General features: G+C 42.2%; 3 protein-coding genes across 4 annotated transcripts in view; all 3 read left to right on the top strand.

Annotated features, from left to right (window-relative positions):
- The first annotated feature begins 151 nt into the window (after positions 1-151).
- Positions 152-18,147, top strand: ppp2r5a (protein phosphatase 2, regulatory subunit B', alpha isoform). Of its 2 annotated transcripts, none has more exons than XM_049756461.1 (13): positions 152-1,251; positions 6,362-6,558; positions 11,842-11,943; positions 12,145-12,237; positions 13,375-13,505; positions 13,981-14,040; positions 14,193-14,301; positions 14,454-14,507; positions 14,689-14,739; positions 14,815-14,934; positions 15,137-15,264; positions 15,473-15,574; positions 15,732-18,147. In XM_049756461.1, exons 1-13 carry the CDS (start codon positions 1,104-1,106, stop codon positions 15,886-15,888), a joined length of 1,452 nt encoding a protein of 483 aa, XP_049612418.1. In that variant the 5' UTR covers positions 152-1,103; the 3' UTR covers positions 15,889-18,147. The 2 variants fall into 2 exon arrangements, with proteins under 2 accessions (XP_049612418.1, XP_049612420.1); XM_049756463.2 differs by lacking the exon at positions 152-1,251 and adding an exon at positions 5,199-5,402.
- A 160-nt stretch (positions 18,148-18,307) lies between these two features.
- opn8c (opsin 8, group member c) lies at positions 18,308-22,452 on the top strand. Its single transcript, XM_049756468.1, has 4 exons — positions 18,308-18,814; positions 19,607-19,900; positions 20,023-20,354; positions 20,471-22,452. The coding sequence occupies exons 1-4, from the start codon at positions 18,712-18,714 to the stop codon at positions 20,969-20,971; spliced, it is 1,230 nt and encodes a 409-aa protein (XP_049612425.1). The 5' UTR covers positions 18,308-18,711; the 3' UTR covers positions 20,972-22,452.
- A 613-nt stretch (positions 22,453-23,065) lies between these two features.
- The window catches only part of tagapb (T cell activation RhoGTPase activating protein b), a 28,647-nt gene continuing 26,618 nt past the window's right edge, over positions 23,066-25,094 (top strand). The window contains exons 1-2 of the mRNA XM_049756426.2: positions 23,066-23,263; positions 23,424-23,509. Coding sequence (XP_049612383.1) covers positions 23,189-23,263; positions 23,424-23,509 — 161 coding nt within the window. The 5' untranslated portion in view covers positions 23,066-23,188. The remainder of the gene's footprint in view (positions 23,264-23,423; positions 23,510-25,094) is intronic.

Genomic DNA, 25,094 nt, shown 5'->3' with positions numbered 1-25,094 from the left:
CTGCTGTACCTTTACTGTATTTGTTTTCACGTGACACGTGTTAAGGCCCGCTCATAATACAATTTTATTGGTTAAAAAGTTTCCTGTTTTGTACAATCTCTTCAGTGATTGCTCCCTAGGAACGTCAATCAAAAACCCGTCATGCGATGCAGTCTAACCGTCTAAGTCGTAACACAACCACACAGCGGTGGTGCTGCTATGGTTGTTTATGACTGCCGACTCGCTGCAGAGGTTTGGTTATTTAGACACATCGAAGAAAATATTTGGTTTAGCGGATGGTTCTGAATGGTATTTGTAATCCTCGTTTTGGTAGGGGACATAATTAGCATCGTGTGACACGCCGAGGCACGCGGCTAACTTTTAAGTGTTTAAGGCGTAGAGGGAATTTGAACTTCATCGACCGCGAGTGAAAATACTCCGCCTGCAACCAGCATGCAAAAGCGGCCTGTGTACACGGATTTTTCTTAAATATATTAATTTTGATTGTTTTACTTCCTTATGCGAAGGGCATCACAGCTTTATACGGAGCTACTTCCCTTTTCGCCTCTGATCGCGATGGTGGAACAATCTGTCCTACTGTATTCGTCTAAAGTCAGCTATGCTAGCAAGCTAGTCCTGCTAGGTAGGTGTTAGCTACCAGCGCACAGTACAGTACTGTGGTTAGCCAGCTGCGTACGTTCACACACATCGACAACTTCATCGCGGTATCGCAATTAGATTTGCTATATTTTATAGGCATTTAAGCAAAACAGTGTTGAAGAAAGTCCACGGCTGTTTTTTCATCGTACAGGCTAGTGACTTGTTTGTTCCCAGAGGCTATGTCGAGTTGTACTTTGGCTATTTTGTTTTGCTTGTTGAAGATCGTCCCCATAAAACAGCAAGGCATAGATAAGATGCAGCCTCCTCCGACATGTAATGTCGGATCACGCTGAGTAACGTCGCAGGCTTTTGACAGGTGGCGAGCGTCAAGTTGTGCAGGTTGCTCCACATTTTTTTGCGGATGCGAACGCTCCGGGGGCGGAAACACAGTGAGGAGAAAACCTTGTTTTTGCAAATCTGACGAGGAGCGCTACGGCGGATCGTCCTCGGGCTTTCGCATCAAAATGTCGGCCATCTCTGCAGCCGAGAAAGTGGACGGATTTACGAGAAAGTCGGTGAGGAAGGCCCAAAAACAGAGAAAATCTCCCAGTTCGTCTCAGTACAGGACTCAGATCGCCCCGGTGGAGCTTTCACCGCTGCCTCAGCTCAAAGGTAAGAGGATGATGAGGAGGATGGAGGTCTTGTGGGTGTTTAAAATAGGCCATCCCTGTGACACATGCTATGCCCACTTGCCTGGAATCACACCTTGATCACACTTCCACCCTCTATATTCAACCAAGTGTGTAGAACTGAACGTGAACTTTGAAGTGAGTCTGCATAAACACTGATTCAAGATGGCAAGCTTTCTAAAAGAAGACAAGGGCCACCTGTTGCTTTGGCTTTGTCAGTTCTAGCTATGTCATGCAGTGTTTCCTGATATTTATTGAGCCAAGGCACATATTTTACATTAGGAAAATGCTCAAGGCACACGGCACACCTTTCCAATGAAAAATAGCAATTAGGTTTGGTTAATTGTACCTCTTGCCATGAAGTGGAAGAGCATTTAGTTTTTGTGCCTGCTGCTATTTCACTGGAATAGATCACTGGTGAATGCATTCTTTTTTTTTTGTAGTAAATAATTCCCTTCATACAATTGGAATTGGATAATGTCAAGTCAGGTCACTTCAATGCAGCTCTGTATTTGCTAAAACTGCTCTCTGAAGCCACCTTGCCATTGATGGGTGAGGAATTGTTTTCCTATTTGACATTTCAGTTTTTTGTCTTGTGTATTATAAATCTATCCCTCCATTTTCTGTACCGTTCTTGAATTACATGCCTGTCCGGATCAAATGCTCATGCACTGCTCATGGCTCGCGGGTTGTTGGTGTGCCAACATGCTCTAAGGGCACTTTCGTGTATGACGGTGAGCAAGTAACAAATGAAAAGTGACAGTATGGGTTGGTCAGCGGAGCATAAAGTGTAACGTTGATGGTGCTGTTGGGTTGGATATTTTGTCGGGTTTAAAATCGTACATCTATAAAGTTGCCACTTGTTTATTGTTACATGCACAGCTATGTTACTATTGTAACGGCAGGTTTTGGGTCCTGAATGGTGGACTATGAAGATGCTTCAGGCCTCCTGCGGTTGGGGTATGTAGAGCTCCCCGTTGTGTGATAGACACCTAAAACATGAGTCACTCAGAGACCATCGTTGCCGTGACAACCTAAAGCCTCGAGAGCAGACCAGGAAAAAGGTTTCTATTCAAAATACAGCCTTCGTAATTTAGCTTAATATTATTTTTGTTTTTGCCAAACTTGCACCAGAATGTATTGATTAATATGATGAAATGCAGAACCTAGCACACTGGACGACAGTTCTAGGAGTCAGCATATTTCATCTAGGTGTCCTCTGTAGTTGATATACATTCCATAGTAAGTCTAGCGTATTACATATTCTGTGCGCTTTACTCAGTTACTACACTTTTGTTTTCCTCTAATCCTAATTAAGGCAGCTGACGTTTGAGCTTGACTTCTTCACTGTTTCGTTATAGTAGCAATATAAAGTGGGGCTTTTGAACAATACTTAAATGTCGAGGCACACATCTACTCCGGTGCCTGTTCAGAAGAACTTGGTTTTCATCTTCTTTGTAGCTCCAGGCTACAAGTGCCTGCAGTTTGAAAGGAGCGGTGTCAAACTGCCCTCATGAGGCTGTTAGGATTATGTGAAGCCACATCACGATGTGTTAAGCTCTATCAGTTAAGACTGTCACAGGAATGTGTTTGAGACCTAGCTTGCCAGGGTTCTTTCTTAATTATACTAATCTTGAAGTCGTGTGCACACGGAAGCAAATCACAGCGAGACTGTGCTGCCGCCCTGTCATCCGGTGCGATTTATGCAATGTTAGAATTGTTTAGTATTGCTTTTGATAATTCTATCATTGGAAACGTGGGCATCTACCCTCCCATTCAACGACTCCTGCTCTTTGAGTGACACTTTAACCTGCTTTAAACAGCGACTGTATTGCATGCTTTCAATGTGTACACTGTACACGTGAGGAAGATTATTTTAGCAACTGCTACAACTGCAAACATTCCATCAAATCGCTACTGCAATTCTTTGATGACCATTAGTGGGTTTCGCGTAGCTTTCGAAAGACATCGGTGCTGAATAAAAAAAACTAAAAAAAGACCTGTACATTTGTATCTTCTTCTTTTTTTTTTTTTTTTTTTTTTTTTTTTTTTTTTTTTTTTATAAAAAGTCTCCGCTGGGTAGGACTGGATTCTCAATATGGCTTTCTTCCACTGGAGGTGGTCCATGGCCAGTGGGTGAAATGCCATACTGAGAATATTTTTTTTGGAGCAGAGGTTTTTACAGTCGGATGCCCTTCCTGACACCAACCCAAGGGGAAATTGATTTTCTGTAGGGGTTGACTCCCTTAGCCCAATTCCAACCCTTAATGCTGAGTGCCAAGCAGGGAGGCAATGGGTCCCATTTTTATAGTCTTTGGTATGACCCGGCCGGGGTTTGAACCCACAACCTTCCAGTCTCAGGGCGGACACTCTACTACTAGGCCACTGAGCTTGTGAAAAATATAAATTTGACCAAGATTTCTGCTCAACCCTAGAATGACCCAAGCATTGTTGGAAAGCCTTAAAACATGCCATGAAATAGAATGTTATGTCACCGTCATTGTCATCTTGGTGCAAGACAAAAAAGCGTTTGTTCAGAGGTCACCAGACCAGCATGCTCACTTTGTTTTTGTTGTCACTCTGCTCGGTTAATTCTATGAAATGTTGATAGATACCAACAGGGCGGGTATTAATGTCAAGGAGTTTTTACACGGGGGACTCAAGTTTCTTTAAATATGATATAAATATCTTTGTAGTGGTTAATAATGTTTCTACCATCATGTTGACTACTTAGTCCATGTTCACTGTACAAACTAGTGTTCCAAACAAGACTCAGAATGCAAATGAAATTACTTCTAAATCCAACTGTAAAACTACTCGCCCTTTGAAAACAACTGACAGGAGGAGAATCGAAAAGTATTTTCAGGTTGTATATTGATAGTGATGGAAATAATTAACTTTTTTTTTCTTTCTACATGTCTCCGTGTTGTAACAACAGCCACCGTGCTACAAATGGACCATCCGGGTATTGAATATCTGTTTCCCATGAGAGTTGACCTCTGCTGCAAGAGGTTACTGAAATACTGGATGCTAAAATGGAAAATTGTTGCATAACCCAGCTGCATTAGCTCTTGCAGTACTTCTGCTAATATGCGGCGTATTTCAGTAATACAGGGATGAGAATTTTCCGCGGATCCGTGGATTTCCGTGGTTTTTTTCCGTCTAAAGTATTTTCGTGAATCGTGTAAATCCGTTGAGAAAACAATTTTTTTATATATGGGGGGGAGCGGTCGGCTAGCTAGGCAACGTTAGCCTCGGTGACTCTCGCGGGCTTTCCCCCGCCCGCCGCGACAGCGTATGTCCCCCCCCGCTACTTTTCCGTGCTTTTTCACATTTGCCATTCTCATCCCTGGTAATAAAGTCACAGGTGTCAATTAAACTAGACGTCTAGAAACATTTGATAAATTGATAAATTGCACATCTCCACCCAATAGTAGTACAGTATCTAGGGACATTACTCAAACAAAATAACTCATAATATGGCAAGAATATCAGATTGCAATATTTATTCATAATAAATTATTCTTATTGTCTTTTGGATCCATTTTATGTGCACTATTCTCCGTTTAAATCTACAACAGTGAATTGTGGCCATAAAGAAACAATGCAGTTTGTCTCACCATCAGACCGCTTTGTGGCTGTTGTTTTCTCATGAATAGTTCCGTCTTTCGCTTCACACGTTCTGACTTGTATACAAAACATGCCAAGTCGTGAAAAGAGGAGCGAAGAGTTCAGTTGCCCATTATTGAACCAGGAACGCACACATTAGGTCAAAAGTATCCTGATAAAGAACATGAATCTCATTATATCGTCTATTAAGACATTGCATATACTGTATCTTTTACATAGGCATAGCTTGCCCTTATGATATCATGTAGGTGCAACTTGGGGATGTGCAAGCAAATGCTTTGGAAACATCAAGCAGGCTGCCAAACATGCTTTGTTTGTGTGACTACATCATTTTAGATTCAGGGTTAAGTATGGCTAGTTTTTGGGGTGTAAAAGAAATCAGTTTTTGTTCTGATGCATCAAGGCAAAAATAGTATCACATTGTTGGGGGTAAAATAATTTGACTCAAGTCTATAAAGAGACACAAAGGCACCACTTCAAGCATGGATTTCAAACTCAAGTGGGGTATGTCTAATCCAAATTTGACCGTTGCTTGTGTTAATTGTTTGTAGAAAAACAGTAGGCTAAATCTTTCATCTCATGAGTAACCATAATATTGAATAATGGCAAATAATAATGCAGAGTATTTGTGAAAGGTTAACTTGGGCTTAAGGTTACAAAGGGAATGTTCATCTTGTACAATTTCCAGTTTAGAATTATTTATGATCATTGATAATCATATGTATAAATATTTAATGCCGCTCTCAAATGTTAACAGTTCTGCTATGCAAAAATTTTTTTGTGGTTATACAGTTCTGATTTGTAGCAAAAGCACATTTAGGTCACCTCACCTTATCTAATGCCCTCACAGTTGCATAAGTGCTTCGTCGCATGTCAAGACCATCCGCTGATGTTACACCCCCGCCCCCACCCCCCCCCCGCACCCCCCACCCGGCGTGGAAACCCAACTATTTCTCAAGGCACGCCCCAACCACAATGGCATCACACTTTTGGGTGCCAAACGAGAGAATGGCAACATTTACAGGGCGCATTTAAGCAACTCCATACATAGTTTTAAGGTGCTCAGCGAAGCGTGTTGAACTCATCTTAGAGATTTTGACCTTGCACAAAGTGACTGAAGTCAGAGTGATGCTACTCTCAGTAGGATGCTGTCCTGTGGCCACTGTGATTATCTACGCTGTGCCCAAATATAACATCAGCATGCAGTGTGCCTGTCTGGGTGGCCTCCAAATGCTGTTAATAGCTTGGCTGGGTTGGGCAGCTTTAATAACCATGGACGGAATCGCAGTCTAATCCATAAAAGGCTTTACAGTCAAAGCTGGGAATGACTAGACTGCCTCTTTGTGACTCATTATCTTCAGAAGTATGAACAACATGTATTCCTTCACCATGTATTCCTTCATTTAGTGATTTGATATTGGTGGTGGTGAGCACTCTCTCCATTTTCCCTTGTGTGATTTCAGACACTCCCTCCACTGAGCAGCAGGAACTTTTCACCCAGAAACTCCAGCAGTGCTGCATGCTCTTTGACTTCCTGGACTCTGTGACGGACCTGAAAAGCAAGGAGATCAAGAGGGCCACACTGAATGAGTTGGTGGACTATGTGTCCACCAACAGAGGAGTGCTTGTTGAATCTGCATACCCTGAGATCACCATGATGGTCAGTATAGTTTGCAGAAGGGGACTCAGGATGCACTGCCTGCTAAATAACCCTAACCTGAAAAAACATGAAGCACAATTTGCTGCAAATTGCTGCATGAGCAAATTGTGTCATTTGGGAGACTACCGTAATTTCCGTACTATAAACCGCACCGGACTATAAGCCGCACCAGCTAAAATTCAGGGATATTTTAGGTTTTTTCTTACATAAGCCGCACCGGACTATAAGCCGCACGTGCACACGAGTTTTTTTACAAAGACGGTACACAGAAAGCCTTTTTAAAGTTTGAATAACATACTTTAACATGTCTTTCTAAACATTGCCTGTGATGCAGCAGTAGTACCGCAGCAACACGGAAGTGTGCACGCGAGTTATTAACAAAGAAAGACTGGACACAGAAAGCTTTTTTAAAGTTTTAATAACATACCTTAACATTTCTGCCTGTGACGCGGCAGTAATATCGCAGGAACACGGAAGTAACACAGCACTAATAGGGTTTGATTAAATAAAACATACCGGTAAAAGTCACTTAGACGCGGCGGTAACACAGCAGCAACATGGTAGCACAGCACTAACAGGGCTGATTAAAAAAACATACTAGTAAAAGTAAAATAAAGAGCTTCATCGTCTTCATCTTCCTCCTGTGCACTGAAACATCGAAGTCTTCCTCAGTGTCCGATTGGAATAGCGTTAGATATCCTTCGCCTCACACTTTCTCAGTCTCTCTTTTGTCGTCGCTTTTATGTATTTCTTCGAGTGTGATGAGGGTCTGTTCATGCTAATCTTATTCATGCACGAAGCTCTAAATTACATTAAACTAGCGAGCGACACGTATAGCTCCAGAGTAGACGGGACCACGAAATAAAGAAAAGGGTGCCGCAACACAATGTCATCAACATCGACTGCCTTTAGCTTAAAAGTGGCATCATATGCATTTCTTTTGTCCCCCATAATGACGGTTTGTGTATCAAAGCTTCTTTTCAGTAATGTCCGTCTTGATCGCGTTCTGCGTGATGCGCGAAATGTTGAAAACACAAACTAGCACGTCTTCTTCGGCGCATTCTCTTCTTCGTCTGTCTCGCTCTTGCTTCCTGCTAGAGCGCCCCCTGGAGGCCGTAAAAATCCATAAATACACCGCGCCGCCATTTAAGCCTCAAGGTTCAAAGTAACCTTCTGAATAAAATGCATTAAAAGTTCAAATTGATTACAACTTGTTTTTGGTGAGCAAAATGTCAGAAGAATTGAATTTAAATGCTGATTGATTGGGTTTTCGAGTGTGGCCTGAGGGTGCCTCCGATGCACTTCGGGACTGCTTCGACACCACTGACTGGGACTTGTTTAAGCAGGCAGCCACCTACAACGATTGGACGGACATAGAGGAGTATACAGACTCTGTTACCTCTTACATCACGAAGTGCATCGATGATGTGACTTGCTCGAAATCCGTCGTCACTCGCGCGAACTGGAAGCCGTGGCTGACGGGGGCTGTCGTCAGACTGTTGAGGGCCAGGGACAAGGCTTTCAGAGCGGGGGATGAGGCTGGCTTGAGGACAGCGAGGGCCAACCTGTCCCGAGGCATCAAAGAAGCGAAGAAGGCGTTCTCGTGCAAGGTCTCCACCCACTTCAAGGACAGCAAGGACGCACGTAGCCTTTGGCGGGGCATTCAGACCATCACGGACTACAAGCCTGCGCCGAGGAGCTGTGAGGGCGACGTCCGTCTGCTGAACGATCTGAACCGCTTCTTTGCTCGCTTCGACGCCCAGAGGAGGGCGTTTGCCGCTATTGACACCCGTAAGGCGGCGGGCCCTGACAACATCCCGGGTCGAGCGCTGAAGGACTGCGCTGGGGAGCTGTCGGGTGTCTTCACGGACATCTTTAACGAAGAAACCTGCACCGTCCTGCTTCAATGACTACCGCCCTGTGGCACTGACGCCCATCATCATGAAGTGCTTTGAGCGGCTGGTCATGGAGCACATCAAGTCCGTTCTCCCCCCCCACCATTGACCCTTTCCAGTTTGCGTACCGTGCCAAGCGGTCCTCTGAGGATGCCATCTGCTCTGCCCTCCACTCGGCCCTCACCCACCTAGAGAGAAAGGACTCATATGTGAGGTTGCTGTTTGTGGACTTCAGCTCTGCCTTCAACACCATTGTGCCGCAGCGACTCATCCGCAAACTCGACGAGCTGGGCCTCAGTACCTCCCTCTGCAACTGGATACTGGACTTCCTCTGTCAGAGGCCTCAGGTGGTGCGTGTTGGCGACAAAATCTCCGCCAGCATCACGCTGAGCACGGGGGCCCCCCAGGGCTGCGTGCTCAGTCCATTGCTCTTCACCCTGCTGACGCATGACTGCACTGCGACCTACAGCGACAACCGCATAGTGAAGTTTGCTGACGACACGACTCTGGTGGGTCTCATCACGAATGGCGACGAGACTCGGTACAGGTCGGAAGTTGACCTTCTGACCACGTGGTGCAGGGACAACAACCTCCTGCTGAACGTCAAGAAGACCAAGGAAATCATTGTTGACTTCCGGAAGGGTCACACAACACACCTGCCGCTGATCATTGACGGTGCTGTGGTGGAGAGGGTGAGCTGCACCAAGTTCCTGGGGGTGCACATCAGTGAGGACCTCTCCTGGTCCGCAAACACCTCGTCACTGGCAAAGAAAGCTCAGCGCCGCCTGTACTTCCTGCGGAAGCTCAGGCGTGCATGTGCTCCTCAGGCAGTCCTGTCTACATTCTACCGTGGGACCATTGAGAGAGTCCTCACCAGTTGCATCGCTGTGTGGGGTGGTAACTGCACTGAACAGAACTTGAAGGCCCTGCAGCGCATAGTGAATACGGCTGGTAAGATTATTGGTGTTTCGCTCCCCTCCCTGAAAGACATTTACACCTCCCATCTCACCCGCAAGGCAACCTCGATTGCCAGAGATGTGAGTCACCCGGCTCACTCTTTGTTTGACCTTCTGCCCTCTGGGAAGAGGTACAGGAGCCTGCGCTCCCGCACCACCAGACTCGCCAACAGCTTCTTTCTCCAGGCTGTTAGGGCCCTGAACTCGCTACCCCCTTCTGCGTAGCGTGCGGCACTGTTGCGCTATTTTCGGGAATGTCTGCTGTACGCGCACTTGCTCCTTTTTTTTTTTTTTCTGCTCCTCTATTTATTTATTGTTGTGTTATTTATTCATTATTTATTCAGCACACTTTTGTTATACTTGTTTACTTGTTTGTCTGTTGTGAGCCATGTCTTGTCACCGTGGGATAGGGGGGAACGAAATTTCGGTTTCTTTGTGTGTCTTTGGCATGTGGAGAAATTGACAATAAAGCTGACTTTGACTTTGACTTTTAATAATATCTTTTTTTTTTAAATATTTGACCAGTTTTTACTCGTCTGATTTGAAAACGAGTTATTTGTCAGTTTGTTTTGTAGCTTTTACTGTATATAATATGAGGTGCTCATACATTTATTCGGGTTGACAGTCATAATGGCCCTCCGAAAGAAATGAGTTTGACACCCCTGGTTTAGAGCCCTTTGACGCAGGTCACCTAGCGTGCATTCCTACTAAAGCTCATAATAGTCACAAGCAAGACACCCAGAATAAGCAGCAGTCATAGTAGTGTTTCAAAATAGTATTTTTGTTGTTGTTTTTTTCTTCAAGATACCGCACAACAGCCTTTTTACGAGTGTATAAAAGTGATCAAGTCACGAAAAAAATCTTACATAAGCCGCACCTGACTATAAACCGCAGGGTTCAAAATTTTGGAAAAAAGTCGCGGCTTATAGTCCGAAAATTACGGTACTTGATTATTTATTTATTTATTTATTTTTTTAGTATCTACTATAGAGTTGAGGTTTGTATGTATTAGCAGCCATTAGGTGTCGATCTTCTCCTCATGCTATGGGAAACATCGCATGCACTCTAGGGGGTTACAAAATGGAGGCTGATCATGTGTCTACAGGTTTTGTCATGTCAGTTGTATATGAGATATACTTTGTTACTATTGTGCCATGTTCATTCTAGCTGAAATGCTGGAAGGGTTTGTGTTTAAACAGGTTTGTTTATATTATCATGTTCAACCCAAGAGGAGCTTAGGACCGCCCCCTCATTTCAATCATATTTTCTTGTTTATTGGAGTGTGAACACTGGCCAAATAAAAAATAAATAAAAGTGAAAGTAAAAACTTAATAAAAAATGTTTAAAAATAATTGAAACTTTCATTTAAAAACATATATACTATATAGAAATAAAAACAACAAAAATGTATAATCCAAGTAAATTAGATACAAAAATATCTGAAATTTAAAAATAAATGTGGAATAAATGTAAAAATATAAATATGATAAAAATATCACTATATATAATACATATACAGGGTGGAATGCCCTCTCCGGATCGGGGATGAGATCCTGCCCCAAGTGGAGGAGTTCAAGTATCTTGGAGTCTTGTTCACGAGTGAGGGGAGGATGGAGCGTGAGATCGACAGGCGGATCGGTGCAGCGTCGGCAGTAATGCGGACCCTGTACCGGTCCGTTGTGGTGAAGAGAGAGCTGAGCCAAAAGGCAAAGCTCTCAATTTACCGGTCGATTTACGCTCCTACCCTCACCTATGGTCACGAGCTATGGGTCGTGACCGAAAGAACGAGATCTCGGATACAAGCGGCCGAAATGAGTTTTCTCCGCAGGATGTCCGGGCTCTCCCTTAGAGATAGGGTGAGAAGCTCGGTTATCCGGGAGAGACTCGGAGTAGAGTCGCTACTCCTCCACGTTGAGAGGAGCCAGATGAGGTGGCTCGGGCATCTTATCAGGATGCCTCCTGGACGCCTCCCTGGGGAGGTGTTCCGGGCATGTCCCACCGGTAGGAGATCCCGGGGACGACCCAGGACGCGCTGGAGAGACTATGTCTCTCAGCTGGCCTGGGAACGCCTTGGGATCCCCCGGGATGAGCTGGATGAAGTGGCTGGGGAGAGGGAAGTCTGGGAGTCCCTCCTAAAGCTGCTGCCCCCGCGACCCGACCCCGGATAAGCGGAAGAAGATGGATGGATGGATGGATAATACATATACATATATAATGTATTTTTAAATTATATATTTGTTTTAATTTGCTTTTATTTTCACTTTTATTTGTTTTTGATTTTTGGCAATTTTGGGCCCCCATAAATGACTGCCAGTTAGCTCACAGAAATTATGATAAAAAAAAAAAAAAAAAAGCTTCCAGTGTTAAGTCGACTTTTGACATTTTAGTTCCTATGTGTATATGTTTATTAACAGCATCATTCCTCTCCACAGATCAGCACAAACATATTCCGTACACTTGCTCCAAGCGACAACCCAGATTTTGACCCGGAGGAGGATGAACCCACTTTAGAAGCTTCATGGCCACATATCCAAGTAAGGATATGATTTTCTTGCTTCTCTTTACCTCCATAGAGCTGCATCCCGCTGGGAGGGGCCTGTGCTGAGATGTTTTGGAATTCCCTAAAATACATTTTGATGCAAAGCGTGTTTTATCGCTGCACTGACAATGTCGCAAATGCCACGAGCAGAAATCAATCAAGAGAGTAAACTATTTTTTTTAATTGAATCTTTCAGCTTGTCTACGAGTTTCTTCTGCGTTTCCTCGAGAATCCGGATTTCCAGCCCAGTATTGCAAAACGCTACATTGATCAGAAGTTTGTACTTCAGGTAAGCAATTTTTCAGCAATTACTTTTGAAAAAAATATCACATGTCCACTTTTTCGTAATTAAGGTCTTGATAAAATTGTCGGTCAAGTATGTAAGTAAGAACATGCAAGGAATTTGTCTCCGCGACTATGTGTCATCTGCACTGTAGTTAGTGTACAGGAGTCCATCACGCTACAGCTTCGCAGGAACCAAAGGGCCTGGAATGTTGGCTTGGCTGCATCAGAGGTGCCGGGACTGATGTTCCATGATGAGAGTGTGTCGTGGGGAGCTTTAAATAGCTGCCTGTTGTTTTGCTATTTAGGATGAGATGAGAGGGCTGCGGTTGGGAGCAAATTGACAGGCTGGATGGATGGAGGTTTGGGTGGCAAGTGTGACGTGGGAAAAGAAATACATCAGTCCCGACAGCTTGGTCAATTTAAGTCCTCCTATATGCAGACGTTTAAAGTCGCTGCAGTGAAAATTGCACCTTTTCTAAAAAGTCGTATGCTAAAATAGTCATTGTGCATTTGAATAGTACGGAAAGCTTTGGCGTCGTAATAATGGTTCATTATGTGCAAGTATTCATACCTAAATGCTTTAATCAAGTCTGTTGCCACTCACATTCCTTGGTCAAGAAATTTGACTCTATTATATTAAAAAATATATATATGTTTTGATGAAATTCCAATGAATTAGTATGACTGCAAATTGTGCAAACGAGCTTGCATGCACAGTGACAATTTTCTAAAGAACATGTGCAGGCTTAAATATATCCTATCACCCGTACCACAGAGGTGCTGATGACAAGCTAACTAGAAGATTGGTGCCATCCGATGCTGAGCCCAGAATTTCCTTTTGAACTCCATAACTCGTAATGATGACTCATCGCATGTAATGCCACAAATAGATGTGACACGGCGGGTGCATCCATTGCATTTGTTTTACAGTCTGCACATACTTCCTCTTTTATCATATGTGGTGCTCGTACAAGTCCTACACAAATTAGTGTGAGTCATAATGTTACCTTTCTCCAATGAAATAACTTTCATTATTAGTTCATTGCCAAGTGAGTTTGTTTGACAGTCCTTAACTATATCATAACAAAACCTGAATAAGTACTCCGACTTTCATGGAATTTTTTCCCCTCTGTCGTCTTAGCTTCTAGAACTGTTTGACAGCGAGGATCCAAGAGAGAGGGACTTCCTGAAGACCATCCTGCATCGGATTTATGGAAAGTTCCTCGGGTTACGAGCCTTCATCAGGAAGCAGATCAACAACATCTTCTTGCGGTGAGTTAAACATGTTTTGTGTTTCTATTACTAATGATTGTGTCATTTGGAGAATTGAAAAAAAATCTCAACGCCACCAAATATAACCTAATTGGACTTTATGTGTGGGAAAGAAAGGAGGTTCATTATTAACTCATGCCCACGTCGGTCATAAGTACAAAGTGCAGATGGAGGCGTCAAACATTGCCGACAACGTGTGCATTCTTTACAGCCCCCGTTGCTGCGTGACAATGGGATTTAGATGATTCAAACAGGGGACCCTTAATGTCGTTTCCAAAAGGCAAGGGTGCCAAAATGGATGCGCCCACTTGGATCATCTGCTATGCCAGATAAAAATAGTGCCATCGTTGTCAGGCGTTGTATGTACATACCAAAAGTGTGTGGTGAGCACAGGAGATAAATCACATATTTGTCGCTCAGCATAATGCAAGTGGTTGTATTTATCCCATTGACATTTTACTTGTTGTGTTTATAGGTTTATCTATGAGACTGAACATTTCAATGGAGTTGCTGAGCTCTTAGAAATTCTAGGAAGGTGAGTGTATGGTCACACAATTAACTTTCAAGTTCTTAAAACATCTCTAGACTGCAATATTTTTAGTCTATTTTGATTTGAACTCGACTCCTGGTTATGTAATTGCTTTTAGTGAAGGGATATATAATGATGACTGCATTTCTTGTGTGCAGTATCATCAATGGGTTTGCACTGCCTTTGAAAGCAGAACACAAACAGTTCCTGATGAAGGTGCTCATCCCATTACACACAGCAAAGGGACTGGCTCTCTTTCATGCTCAGGTAAGAATGTTTTTACAACCCCCTCTAGTGGTTATGCTATAGTGTGGCCTTGATTCATAATCACAATAACCCTAGAAAAAAGAATCATTTTGAGCACAGTCGTTGATGCTGGTTTATCCTTGTCATGGGATATCAATTATCTTGTCTTTCAGCTGGCATACTGTGTGGTCCAGTTCCTGGAAAAGGATCCAACACTAACTGAACCGGTAAAAGAAATAAATAAAAGAAATAAACATTCCTCCCAATCCGCACACTATCCGAGGGTGCTAAAATTAGTCACGCTGCAGAGAATTCTGCCGTTGGTGCTAAAAACCACCTACTCAACTGAGCTAAAGATACATTTTGCACATTGAAGGAGTCCCCAATGAATTCTTGTGTTATATTTAGGTTATCCGAGGCTTGCTGAAGTTTTGGCCCAAGACCTGCAGCCAGAAAGAGGTACATTTATAAAAATCCACGTGCATCAACCGCAGCTGGTTTTCTTATGGCTTCATGTTTGTTGCGTCTCAACAGGTGATGTTCCTGGGTGAGGTTGAGGAGATCTTGGATGTCATTGAGCCTACGCAGTTCAAGAAAATCCAGGAGCCATTGTTCAAGCAGATTGCCAGATGTGTGGCCAATCCACATTTTCAAGTAAATTATGATTTAGCTAATTACAAATGTATGTTGTCACTTTTTTTTTTAGTCTGTTCATTTCTCATTTTTATGTTTAGTTTTAGTATTGGGGTGAAAAAAGAGATGTAGTCAAGCCCTTTTGTTAACCACCAAAATGGCTCTCAGTCACCTGTATGGAAACTTGAAACCATTGCAGATTCTTTTCTCTCCATCCCAACAGGTAGCAGAGCGAGCGCTGTACTTCTGGAATAATGAGTACATTCTCAGCCTCATCGAGGAGAACATCGACAAGGTTCTCCCCATCATGTTCTGTAGCCTGTACAGAATTTCCAAAGAGCACTGGAATCCGTACGTACTTTTCACATTAAGGTGCCAAAGAAGACAACTCCAGTTGACACTTTTTACGAGCTGTCATCTCATTTGAAAACCAAGACACATGTGATTGTTGTTCTTTCAATTACAATGGCAACTAAGTATTAGAAACAGACACCTATTGATTCATCTGTACCAGTTTTCCTGTTGTTGTTATTGACAGACTCCACATTGTACATTTTAGGACTATCGTAGCTCTGGTCTACAATGTGCTGAAGACACTGATGGAGATGAACTGTACACTCTTTGATGAGTTGACCTCCTCCTATAAATCAGACCGGCAAAGGTGAGTTCAAATCACTAATCATCAATGTCGTTGTTTTCCTCGCATCATGTATTAGGGAGACAATTATTTTAGTTTTACCTATAAACTGTCATCATTCATTTTAAATAGCTGGATAACGAACATGAAATGCTTATTGTTCTGGTTTGACCACGTTCAGGGAAAAGAAGAAGGAGCAGGAGCGCGACGAGCTGTGGAAGAAGCTGGATGAGCTGAGGCTCAGCAACAGTACACTAGAACAGAACAACAGCCACAAGCTCCTAAGTGTTCAGAACAACAACAAGAATAGCAATAATAATAACCAAGATAGCCAGTGAGAAGTTTTGTCTTTAAAGGACTGACTTCAGCTCCAGGTTTGTTGGGAAAGGATGAACAAAGATGGGGAGGGGTGGGTGGGGTGGGGGTGAAAGACCCCGCAGCAATTTTAGAAAACATTGAGTGACTTTGAACGCCTCAAGGAAAAAGATTTGATATTACCGGCACTATATCGTTGATTTGTCTGCTTTCATTGTATTCCGTGTACACGTCGGCGGGGGGTAGAGAAAAAAATGACTTGAATTCAGCAACTCAAGATTGTTTCTGCCACAAGACTCAGATTGTTTCTGCCACCAGCTGAATCTCTCATCAAAGATGTCTATTTTGTACTGTCGTCGCTGCCAACACTTGTGTGCTGCTGACCTTGGGGTGCAGTTAATAGGCAGACGGGACCACGCCCACTAGGAGACTTGCTGAAATGTACACAAAACAACCTCCAATGATAGAGGTGGAACAATCATTATAAACATACCAATTGATTGTGTCTATGTCTGGATCTTGCAGGGGTGCTTGGAGTTGAATATTGTTCTTCACAGTTAGTTTTACATTTCAGGTAAATATATATTTTTTTTTATCTGGGCGAAACCATGGGAGCAGCACAGCAGCTTTTATTCCGAGTATTTACACTGAAGTATTGACACAGGGCTTTCAATTTCCACTTTTTAGCCTGGATTAGTGTTGGGAGGTGAATTGATAATTGCATGATCATGTTGGGGAATACTGTGACGCTGCTGTCATGTCTTTCAGTACATAAATAGACAAATATATACTGCAAATAGCTGTTAGCTTAGTGTAAAGCCTGGAAACCAACACAAAATTTACAGCGCATCGTTTTTTTTAGAACCAAATTAAAAAACAGTCTTTGCCCAAAAAATGTTTTTTGTTATAAATCACATTTTCCCGTTTCCAGTCTTTATGCAAAGATATTCAGCATAGGATGTATTTCTGTCATGACTAACTACACAGGCAGGGAAGCAAAGTATTTTTTTTCAATTACTTTTGAGTTATTTCTGTAAAAAATATATATATATATATGTAGAGGAGAAAATAAGGCATACAGTACTATATTTTTCCAAAATTTATTTTTTTGGCAGTCCATTTTACAAATGGACTAAGCTGGGTTGCCAGGTAGGCTTGGTGATTGTACAGTATATTAGTCGAATGGTTATATTTTTATTAGGGATGCACCGATACCACTTTTCCGGGCTGCATCAAGTACATTTGTGTCTTGGAGACAAGCTGGAGAAATTTTGTCTTTGCGTGACAGCAGCCGCCGTCACAGCTTGACTAGAATTCAAAATCCATTTTTCAGAGCATAATTTGCAGTTGGCTGTAATGTTATCATCTGTGTTTACATTAAAGTATTTCCACACCACTGACATGACTCCACCAACTGTCAGGCTGATGAAGTGGTATTGGTTTTGTAATATCAGAGCCTTTTTATAAGTACAAGTAATGATATATGGAATCGGCACCAATTCTGGTATTGGTATCAGTGCTTCCCTAATCTGTATGCTAGCTTGGAGGTGATTTAAAAAAACAATGCCACTCTATTTAAAGGGGACCTATATGACGTTTTTGGTTCAGTTATAAATGTTTCAAAGTATTAATGTAAATGTACAGTAACATAACATACAGGTTCTACCTGTGAGATGAACGTTTTTATTCTACTGTCACGTCCAGATGATGATGATAGTTTGTCATGTGGTTGACAACTTTAGTAGTGAAATGTAAAGTTCCTTTCGGACCACCTCCCCTTTGGCAAGCTTAGGGAAGGCCTTAACGATAATCTCCCGACCCCATAAACCACCTTGTTTCATATATATTAAGATTCAATTCACTGCTGGAATTGTTCAAACCTCACTGTCGTGTTGTCATTGCGCATAAATGACAACTGGTCATGAAATACACATTTTCCAGTTTTCCTCGCATCAAGATGTTCATGAAGTAGTGAAACAAGAAAATAAACACTTGGTTGTTTTGAGAAGGAAATTTTACTACCTGTTCTTCCAGATACTCTTATCTCTATAAGTAAATGTTTTTCCTTGTAGTTATTAGGAATGGGTGGTCTTCAACTGTCATTTTTAACTTCAAATATTTTTGTTCGGTTTCTCTGCTGCCTTTCTGACGGTACAGCATTCCAACATCTATGATGTTTAAATCTACTCATTTGCGCTGGAAACAGGTGGAACCTGTTTTGTAATCTCAGATTTTTCTGAGATTTCCCTCATGAAATAAAGTCCACAATCTTTCTATTCCAAGCATAGAACACGCTTGTCTTTTTACTCCCACCAGTTGTAGTACACCATAGTGGTCACAAGACGGCGACATTATTCCTACTATGCTGTGCTCGTTTTGGCACACTGTTCTGTTAAATGCCATCCTCGAAATACAAATTTATTCTTTAAACTTGTATTCTGGCGTTTGATTTGTACAATTGGTTTATGCATGATATACGTGCGTGTGTGCAAATTAGTGGAGTGTATTCAGTCACATTATGGGAAACATTTTTCATTGATGTGTACTACATATCAAGTATGGTAACATGAATTCCAAATGTCCAGCTATACAGCAGCCACTTGCACTCGTATCTCATTAGATTGTAGCTTTGTTGCCAATTGGGTACCCGATGAAGTGTCCTGACGGTACTTGCTGATTATCTCACGGATTTCTTCTCCCTGCACGCTTTTTGCCTTGACGTGCGGTTGCCCTGGCGACAAGTCCTGCGCCATGGAGGAAATAATGGGCATGCATGTGATATATATATATATGGGGTTTGCTCTTTCTCTATTTTTCATGCAGCGACAGGAGATGTTGAAGCGGAGATGTCCGTTAATTCCACTTTGGATAACAGGACCAACACTTTATTCACCTCCAAGTTGAGCGCCGCTGCTGACATATGTGTGGGACTTGCCATCCTCGCAGTAGGTACGTGCACTGTGGTCTTTTTTTCTTTCTCTTTTAATTCTTTTTTTTATTATTATGGAAAATGGATGGATATTTGTATATTTTACACCTCTAAATCAGATTTTTAAAGTTATATTTTAATCAAGCTCTTACTATTTCTGGAATTGGATATTTTGAATAGCTTTTTTTAAAGTAGGGTAATTTAAAACGTGAATTAGGTGACAGAGTATTTATCGTGATTTTTTAAAATCGTCATACGCTTAAAACCAATAAAAATGTAATAATAATGAAAAGCAAGTTGCTTTTCTCAAAAAGTGAGATAAGCAAATCAATAGAATTGCAATAGCAATCATTTTAAGTAGTCAATATCTTAAACTACAATGAAAAGATATGGGGTGCAATCAGAAATACCTGAATGTATGTTAATCACTAGTCAGTGTCAATTCATAATAAAGTATTATTAGAACGTAATTACTTTGACCACTCCAAACTGGTATTGGCTCCAGCACGAACATGAATGAATAATTACTGATTTAGCACAGTAGAGAATTGTCATTTTTTGGAGATGGAGAGCTTCATGCAAGCGATGCAATTTATAGTTAAGTTCATCTTCCTCAATATTAGCAACCGTTCCTTTAATCAGGAAACCTAAGTTAAAATGGCTTCCATGCTGGAAATTATAATAATATACAGTGTATAAATGTATAAAATCATGATAGTCATGGAAGATGGACAGATGTATGACATATTGCCAATATTTAAAAAAAAAAAAAAAAAAAATCAGTGATTGTCATCTGTTTCTGGTTATGCCAGTGTTGCTCTCAGTTCTGGGTAACGGCATTGTTCTGGTGATCTGCTACCGCCGCCGGAAGAAGATGGTGGGTTCTGAACTGCTGTGCGTCAACCTGGCCGTGGTGGACTTCCTGTGCTGCATCTGCTTCTACCCGCTCTCCATTGTGTCATCCTTCCACCATGCGTGGCTGGGCGATTATGTCACGTGCATCTATTACGGCCTGGGCTGCTACATCTTTGGCCTGTGCGGCATGTTCACCATCGCCGCCATCAGTATTATACGCTATCTTAAAACATGCTACAGCTTGGTTTACGGTGAGTACTGTCTCGATTTGACTGAATAAAATCGCATGACCATACGTGTTGAAGTAGAAATCAAAATTTACATGGAGCCGGTGATTTAACAACAGCACCAATTAAAGTGTTTCTTTCTTCAGCTGCGTGGTTGGAGAACACCAACATTAGGCTGGTGTGCTGTGTCATCTGGCTGGTGGCCACAGTGTGGTCCAGCTTCCCTCTCTTTGGCTGGGGCGAGTATGTCCCAGAGCCCTACGGATTGTCCTGCACCATCGCCTGGCGGGGCTACCACACCTCGGCCAAGGACGCCTTCTATGTCATCTTCTCTTTTGCGTGCTTTACGTTGATTCCTGTTTTGGTCATTGTGATGTCCCATTGCCAGATCTTGTACAAGATATCCCTCTTCTCCTATTCACTGTCTGCGCGAGGCATCCACAACAGCCTGCGGCGTGCTGAGAAACGACTCTCCATGGTGAGCTGTTAATGTTGTGTGTGCTATTTTCTCTGTTCTTCACTTAGACTCACTCATCTCTATGTACTGCATCATTTCCAATGTAATTTTCTTTTATCTATCCGTTTTTCCCCCAGATGTTTTTCTGCATCAGTCTTGGCTTTGTCATCGCCTGGGCACCGTACACCATCGTGTCCTTCCTCTTCATATTCCACAAGGAGAACCAGTACATGGCTCCTGAGGGCTTTGTTTTCCCCGCTCTCTTTGCCAAAAGTTCCCATATCTACAACCCGTTTATTTACTTCTACTTCAACAAAACCTTCCAGAAGGAGCTCCAGTCCTTCCTGGTCTATTTCTGGCCGAAATTGGGAGGCAATCGGGTTGGAGCACAAGTCACTTTGAGCCACTCGGGTCCTGACCCCATCTATATCCAGCTCCAGGAGGGAGGCTACATCCGTAGGGCCTTTGCTTTATCGAGGGATCACACACAAAGCAAAAGCGCTAAAAGTAACAGCAGTAAGCACGCCCATGCAAAACTGGTTAACACCTGCTGGGGGTCAACGCCAAAGAACACTGCCAATCCCTTGAAAAAGAAAAGTGCCAACAATTCTTTGGCTGCCTCTGTGACCTCCATTTAAAAAACGTTTAGACCCAAAGATGCGAAGAGTCCCATAATTGCTGCTTTACAATCAGATAGAAGCAGACGGTGAATTGATTCCTTCAGCTTTCACATTTAACCCTCTAAAAGCAAGGCGCTTTGTGCGATAAAAGAAATTCTGGCAGGTTATGTAAGGGTTATTTTATACAAAAAAAACATGATTATCCCCAGTAGGACCAGTTTTTATCGATTCATGCTATCCTACCCGTCTGGTTGCATTATATCAAGACTTTTCACGCACCACCCCCCCTCTCGCAATGTGACAGTGTCCGCTATAGCTATTTTTTTGCTCATGGGTCTTTTGCATGGAATTTGAAAGTTTTATGTGTAAAATAAGCCAAGCCATTCATTTTTGTTTTGCAGAGGACACCACTTCATTGAACTACAAAACTAAATAATAATAAACATTGTTAAATATTGCTGGACATTATGAAACTTTACTGGTCCTGAATTATGTGTCTACATATGTGTACTTCATGTGTTACAGTTGCTCCTTGTGGCCCCCAAATGAAAATTGTAAATAAATGTAAAAAAACAGAAAAACCTCACAAGAGTGATCAGGTTTATGTTTGTATTGTAACGTGTATATTCACTAAGTCTTGAGTGTGAAAAATTAGTATTGACTACCTTCAGGAACATCAGGCATACAACATTGGATACATTAGCTGTTATTGACGTTTACTGTGTTGTTCAACACGCTGCACACTACTGGCTAGGCTGTATTTTCTTTCAGGTTTGTGGTTTAAAGAAAATATCCAAAAGTCTGCCTGACTCTCCAGCATCCCATCTTTGCTAAAAACTATGAATGTACCATATACTGAATACTGTGATGTTCTTGTGTTTTGCATATGCTGATATTTACATGTTGTTGTGTACCGCCCACTGTACAGACTGTTATTATTTTTATATTATCTTAAATGGAAATATATATATATATATATATATATAATGGAGCGACGCCGGACTGGCCTGCTCTTCCTCCCCCGGTTGGACTGCGTCGTGAGCTCGGACTGCTCCGTCCTGGAGCATTGTTGGGATGCGTCGGCAGCGGAAGACGGGCCAGCGCGGAGACGTCGGGCCAGGCTTGCGGCCAACCCAGCTCGCCCAGCCGTGTCTTCCATTCTCCTGGCGTACGTTCGTTCGCGGAACGACAAGATGGGTTGCGTTCGCCTGATAGGATCCACAAACCGGACAGTGCGTGCCTGCTGCGTGCTCGTGTTCACAGTGGCCTGGTTGACTGTCATCTTACCGGACTCTGCTGTGCATCGGGAGCGGCTAGCGTGCTATCACGCTTATTGTTCATTGATGTTGAATTCTTGTGTTATTTTTCCTGTGTTGTTTACTTGTATGTGCGTTGTGAACTCTGTCTTGTCACCCTGGGATAGTGAGAAACGTAATTTCGATCTCTTTGTGTGTCTTGACATGCGGAGGAATTGACAATAAAGGAGACTTTGACTTTGACTTTGACTTTGATATGCATTTATTTAATTCTCTATTTGTACGTTGTTCAATTCTTTAATTCTGTGATCCGAGAGAGATGGTGTCTCTCATCAACATACAAATCCAGCAAATAAGATGTATGCATATCTTATTTGTAAGCTGTCACGAGTTGTGAAAAGTAATTTCACAGTGGATTACTCTCTTTTGCACCTGCAAAGGCTGCAATCACGAGAAATGTGGAAGCGAAGTACCAACGTAAGCATTTCCCCACTGACAAAGTGTGCACTATAGCTGATTACACATTACACCTCCTAATCAGCAAAACAATAATTTCTAGCTCATTTTACTTTCAGTTGATTCCCTCGACTATGATTATATTGCCCTTTCTAAGGATGGATGGACCCCTTGTTGGCGTTTCATGAGGCCGACACGGCGAGCTCATTATGTAAGGAAGCTGCACCAATGGAGCAGAACAGGATAAAGAGAAGGTGGGATGGATGTGATGGGGTGGTGGTGAGATCGGACTGGCACCATAGGACCAGGACAAGCCCGGCCCCCCACTGCCCTCATTTTTTGTGCCAGCTGGGCCTACATTGTTACTGTCCTGACCCTCATTAGCACCAGTCAGGGGGAGTTTAGCAAATTGCTCATTTGCCAAAGCGCCATCGAACTGAACACCTCAAGTCTTTTCCTTTCCACTCACAGGGTGTCGAGACCACAAAGCACACCAGGAGGAAGTTCGCCAGAAAGTGCCAGCATGGACTCTTCGTATAGCGGAGGCATTGCAATGAGGAGAAGAAGCTACGATGAAACTGCGGCCTCGCTGCGTCCTGTGAGTACTCTTCTGACGCCGACGCTCAGAGTTCATGTTCAAATTATTCTATTTAACATCATTTAGTTATTACAGATGAACATTTGTCATCAATGAGGATTTTGAGTATTCAGTAATTAGCATTCGTGACTTCAGTATTTCTGTTTTTGTTTTCTTACAGAATTTCCGCAATATGGCTCAGCAGTGTCGCTCTGCTCCGTCATTGGTTTTGGGGAAGGCTTTGGGCATGCCGTGGTCTCCAATCAGGTCAGAAGATCAATATCAAAGAGCCAAAACTCCTATCACATCATCATGATCATATATATATATATATATATATATATATATATATATATATATATATATATATATATATATATATATATATATATATATGTGTATGTATGTATGTATGTATGTATGTATGTATATATATATATATATATATATATATATATATATATATATATATATATATATATATATATATATATATATATATATATATATAAAGAAATATATATACAAACCGGATTCAATTGAAGTTCGGAAATTGTGTAAAATGTAAATAAAAACAAAATACAATGATTTGAAAGTCCTTTTCAACTTACCGTAATTTTCAGACTATAAATCGCTTTTTTTCAGAGTTTGGGTGGGGGGCGACTTATAATGAGGAGCGACTTATATGTGAATTTTTTCAAAAATTGTCAAAAAAAAAAGAAGTGAAACCGCGATAAACGAACCGCGATGTAGCAAGGGATTACTGTAATTTGAATTTCAAGTGACGTCAGCGGTGCGGCGCGGCTGCGAAAAGGACAAAGATTGATCACGCGATGACGAAGATGACAAAGGGCTCCACGTACTACCGGCATCATTAGCGGCTTTGGGCTCCACGTACTACCGGCATCATTAGCAGCTTGCAGGATTTAAGGATTTGGAGTGACACAGAAGGTTTGAAAAGCTATTATGGCTTTTACGCACGCCCGGTCCTACTCTACTCTGAAAGAAGAAATGTTTTTGTTGCATATCTCGCACAGTGCTGTCCGTCTTTTGCCGTCATAAAAGTAATTGCGATAGCCGAAGGTGATGACTCGCGGTACCGCTCCCGCTGACGTTTGCGCATGTCTGATATAAAGGGGCGTCATTCTCCAACACGTTCGGTAGGTAGAGAGGGCACGACTGATTGACACAGTAGTCAACCAATCATGACAACGCTATTCTCAGCCTGCGCTCCTACTGTGTTATCGATATATTTTTAAATGTATTATTAATTTTATATTCAAACTGAAAACATAAACTAAATAACACTGAAGTCATTCAAGTCATCGTGTCTCAAGTCAAGTCCCGAGTCTTTAACTTCCAAGTCGAGTCTCAAGTTTTTTTATTTTTTGTCAAGTCAAGTCACAAGTCATCAAAACAGCGACTCGAGTCGACTCGAGTCCAAGTCACAGTGACTCGAGTCCCCATCTCTGGTTATATACTAGATCTGTGGAATAACGACGAGGCTGACGTCGGGGCGCACGCGCGGCGTTGTTGACAAAGGATGAGGAATTTGATCGATGGATTTAATGATTTCGAGCGCACAGATGGTTTGATAATATTATTGCTTATATAATAGTTATTTGATATCTAATTTATACATCGTTATATGGGCCTGTGGAATATTTTGAAGTGCAAGCGCCGTCAGCGGCGCGCACCCATTGTTGACAAAGGACGATCGATGGATTCAATGAATTGGAGTGACACAGATGGTTTTATAAACGTGTTATTTATGTAATAGTTTTTTTTAATAACTTGAATGTTACGTCAGGCCCGTTCTCAGCTCTTTGTTTGTGTTTATGTCACGTTAGCA

The sequence above is a fragment of the Syngnathus scovelli genome, chromosome 20 (assembly GCF_024217435.2).
Source record: "Syngnathus scovelli strain Florida chromosome 20, RoL_Ssco_1.2, whole genome shotgun sequence".
NCBI classification, from domain to species: Eukaryota; Metazoa; Chordata; class Actinopteri; order Syngnathiformes; family Syngnathidae; genus Syngnathus; species Syngnathus scovelli.
Note: the sequence above shows the minus strand (reverse complement) of the source record. Positions and strands in the feature narration are given on the sequence as shown.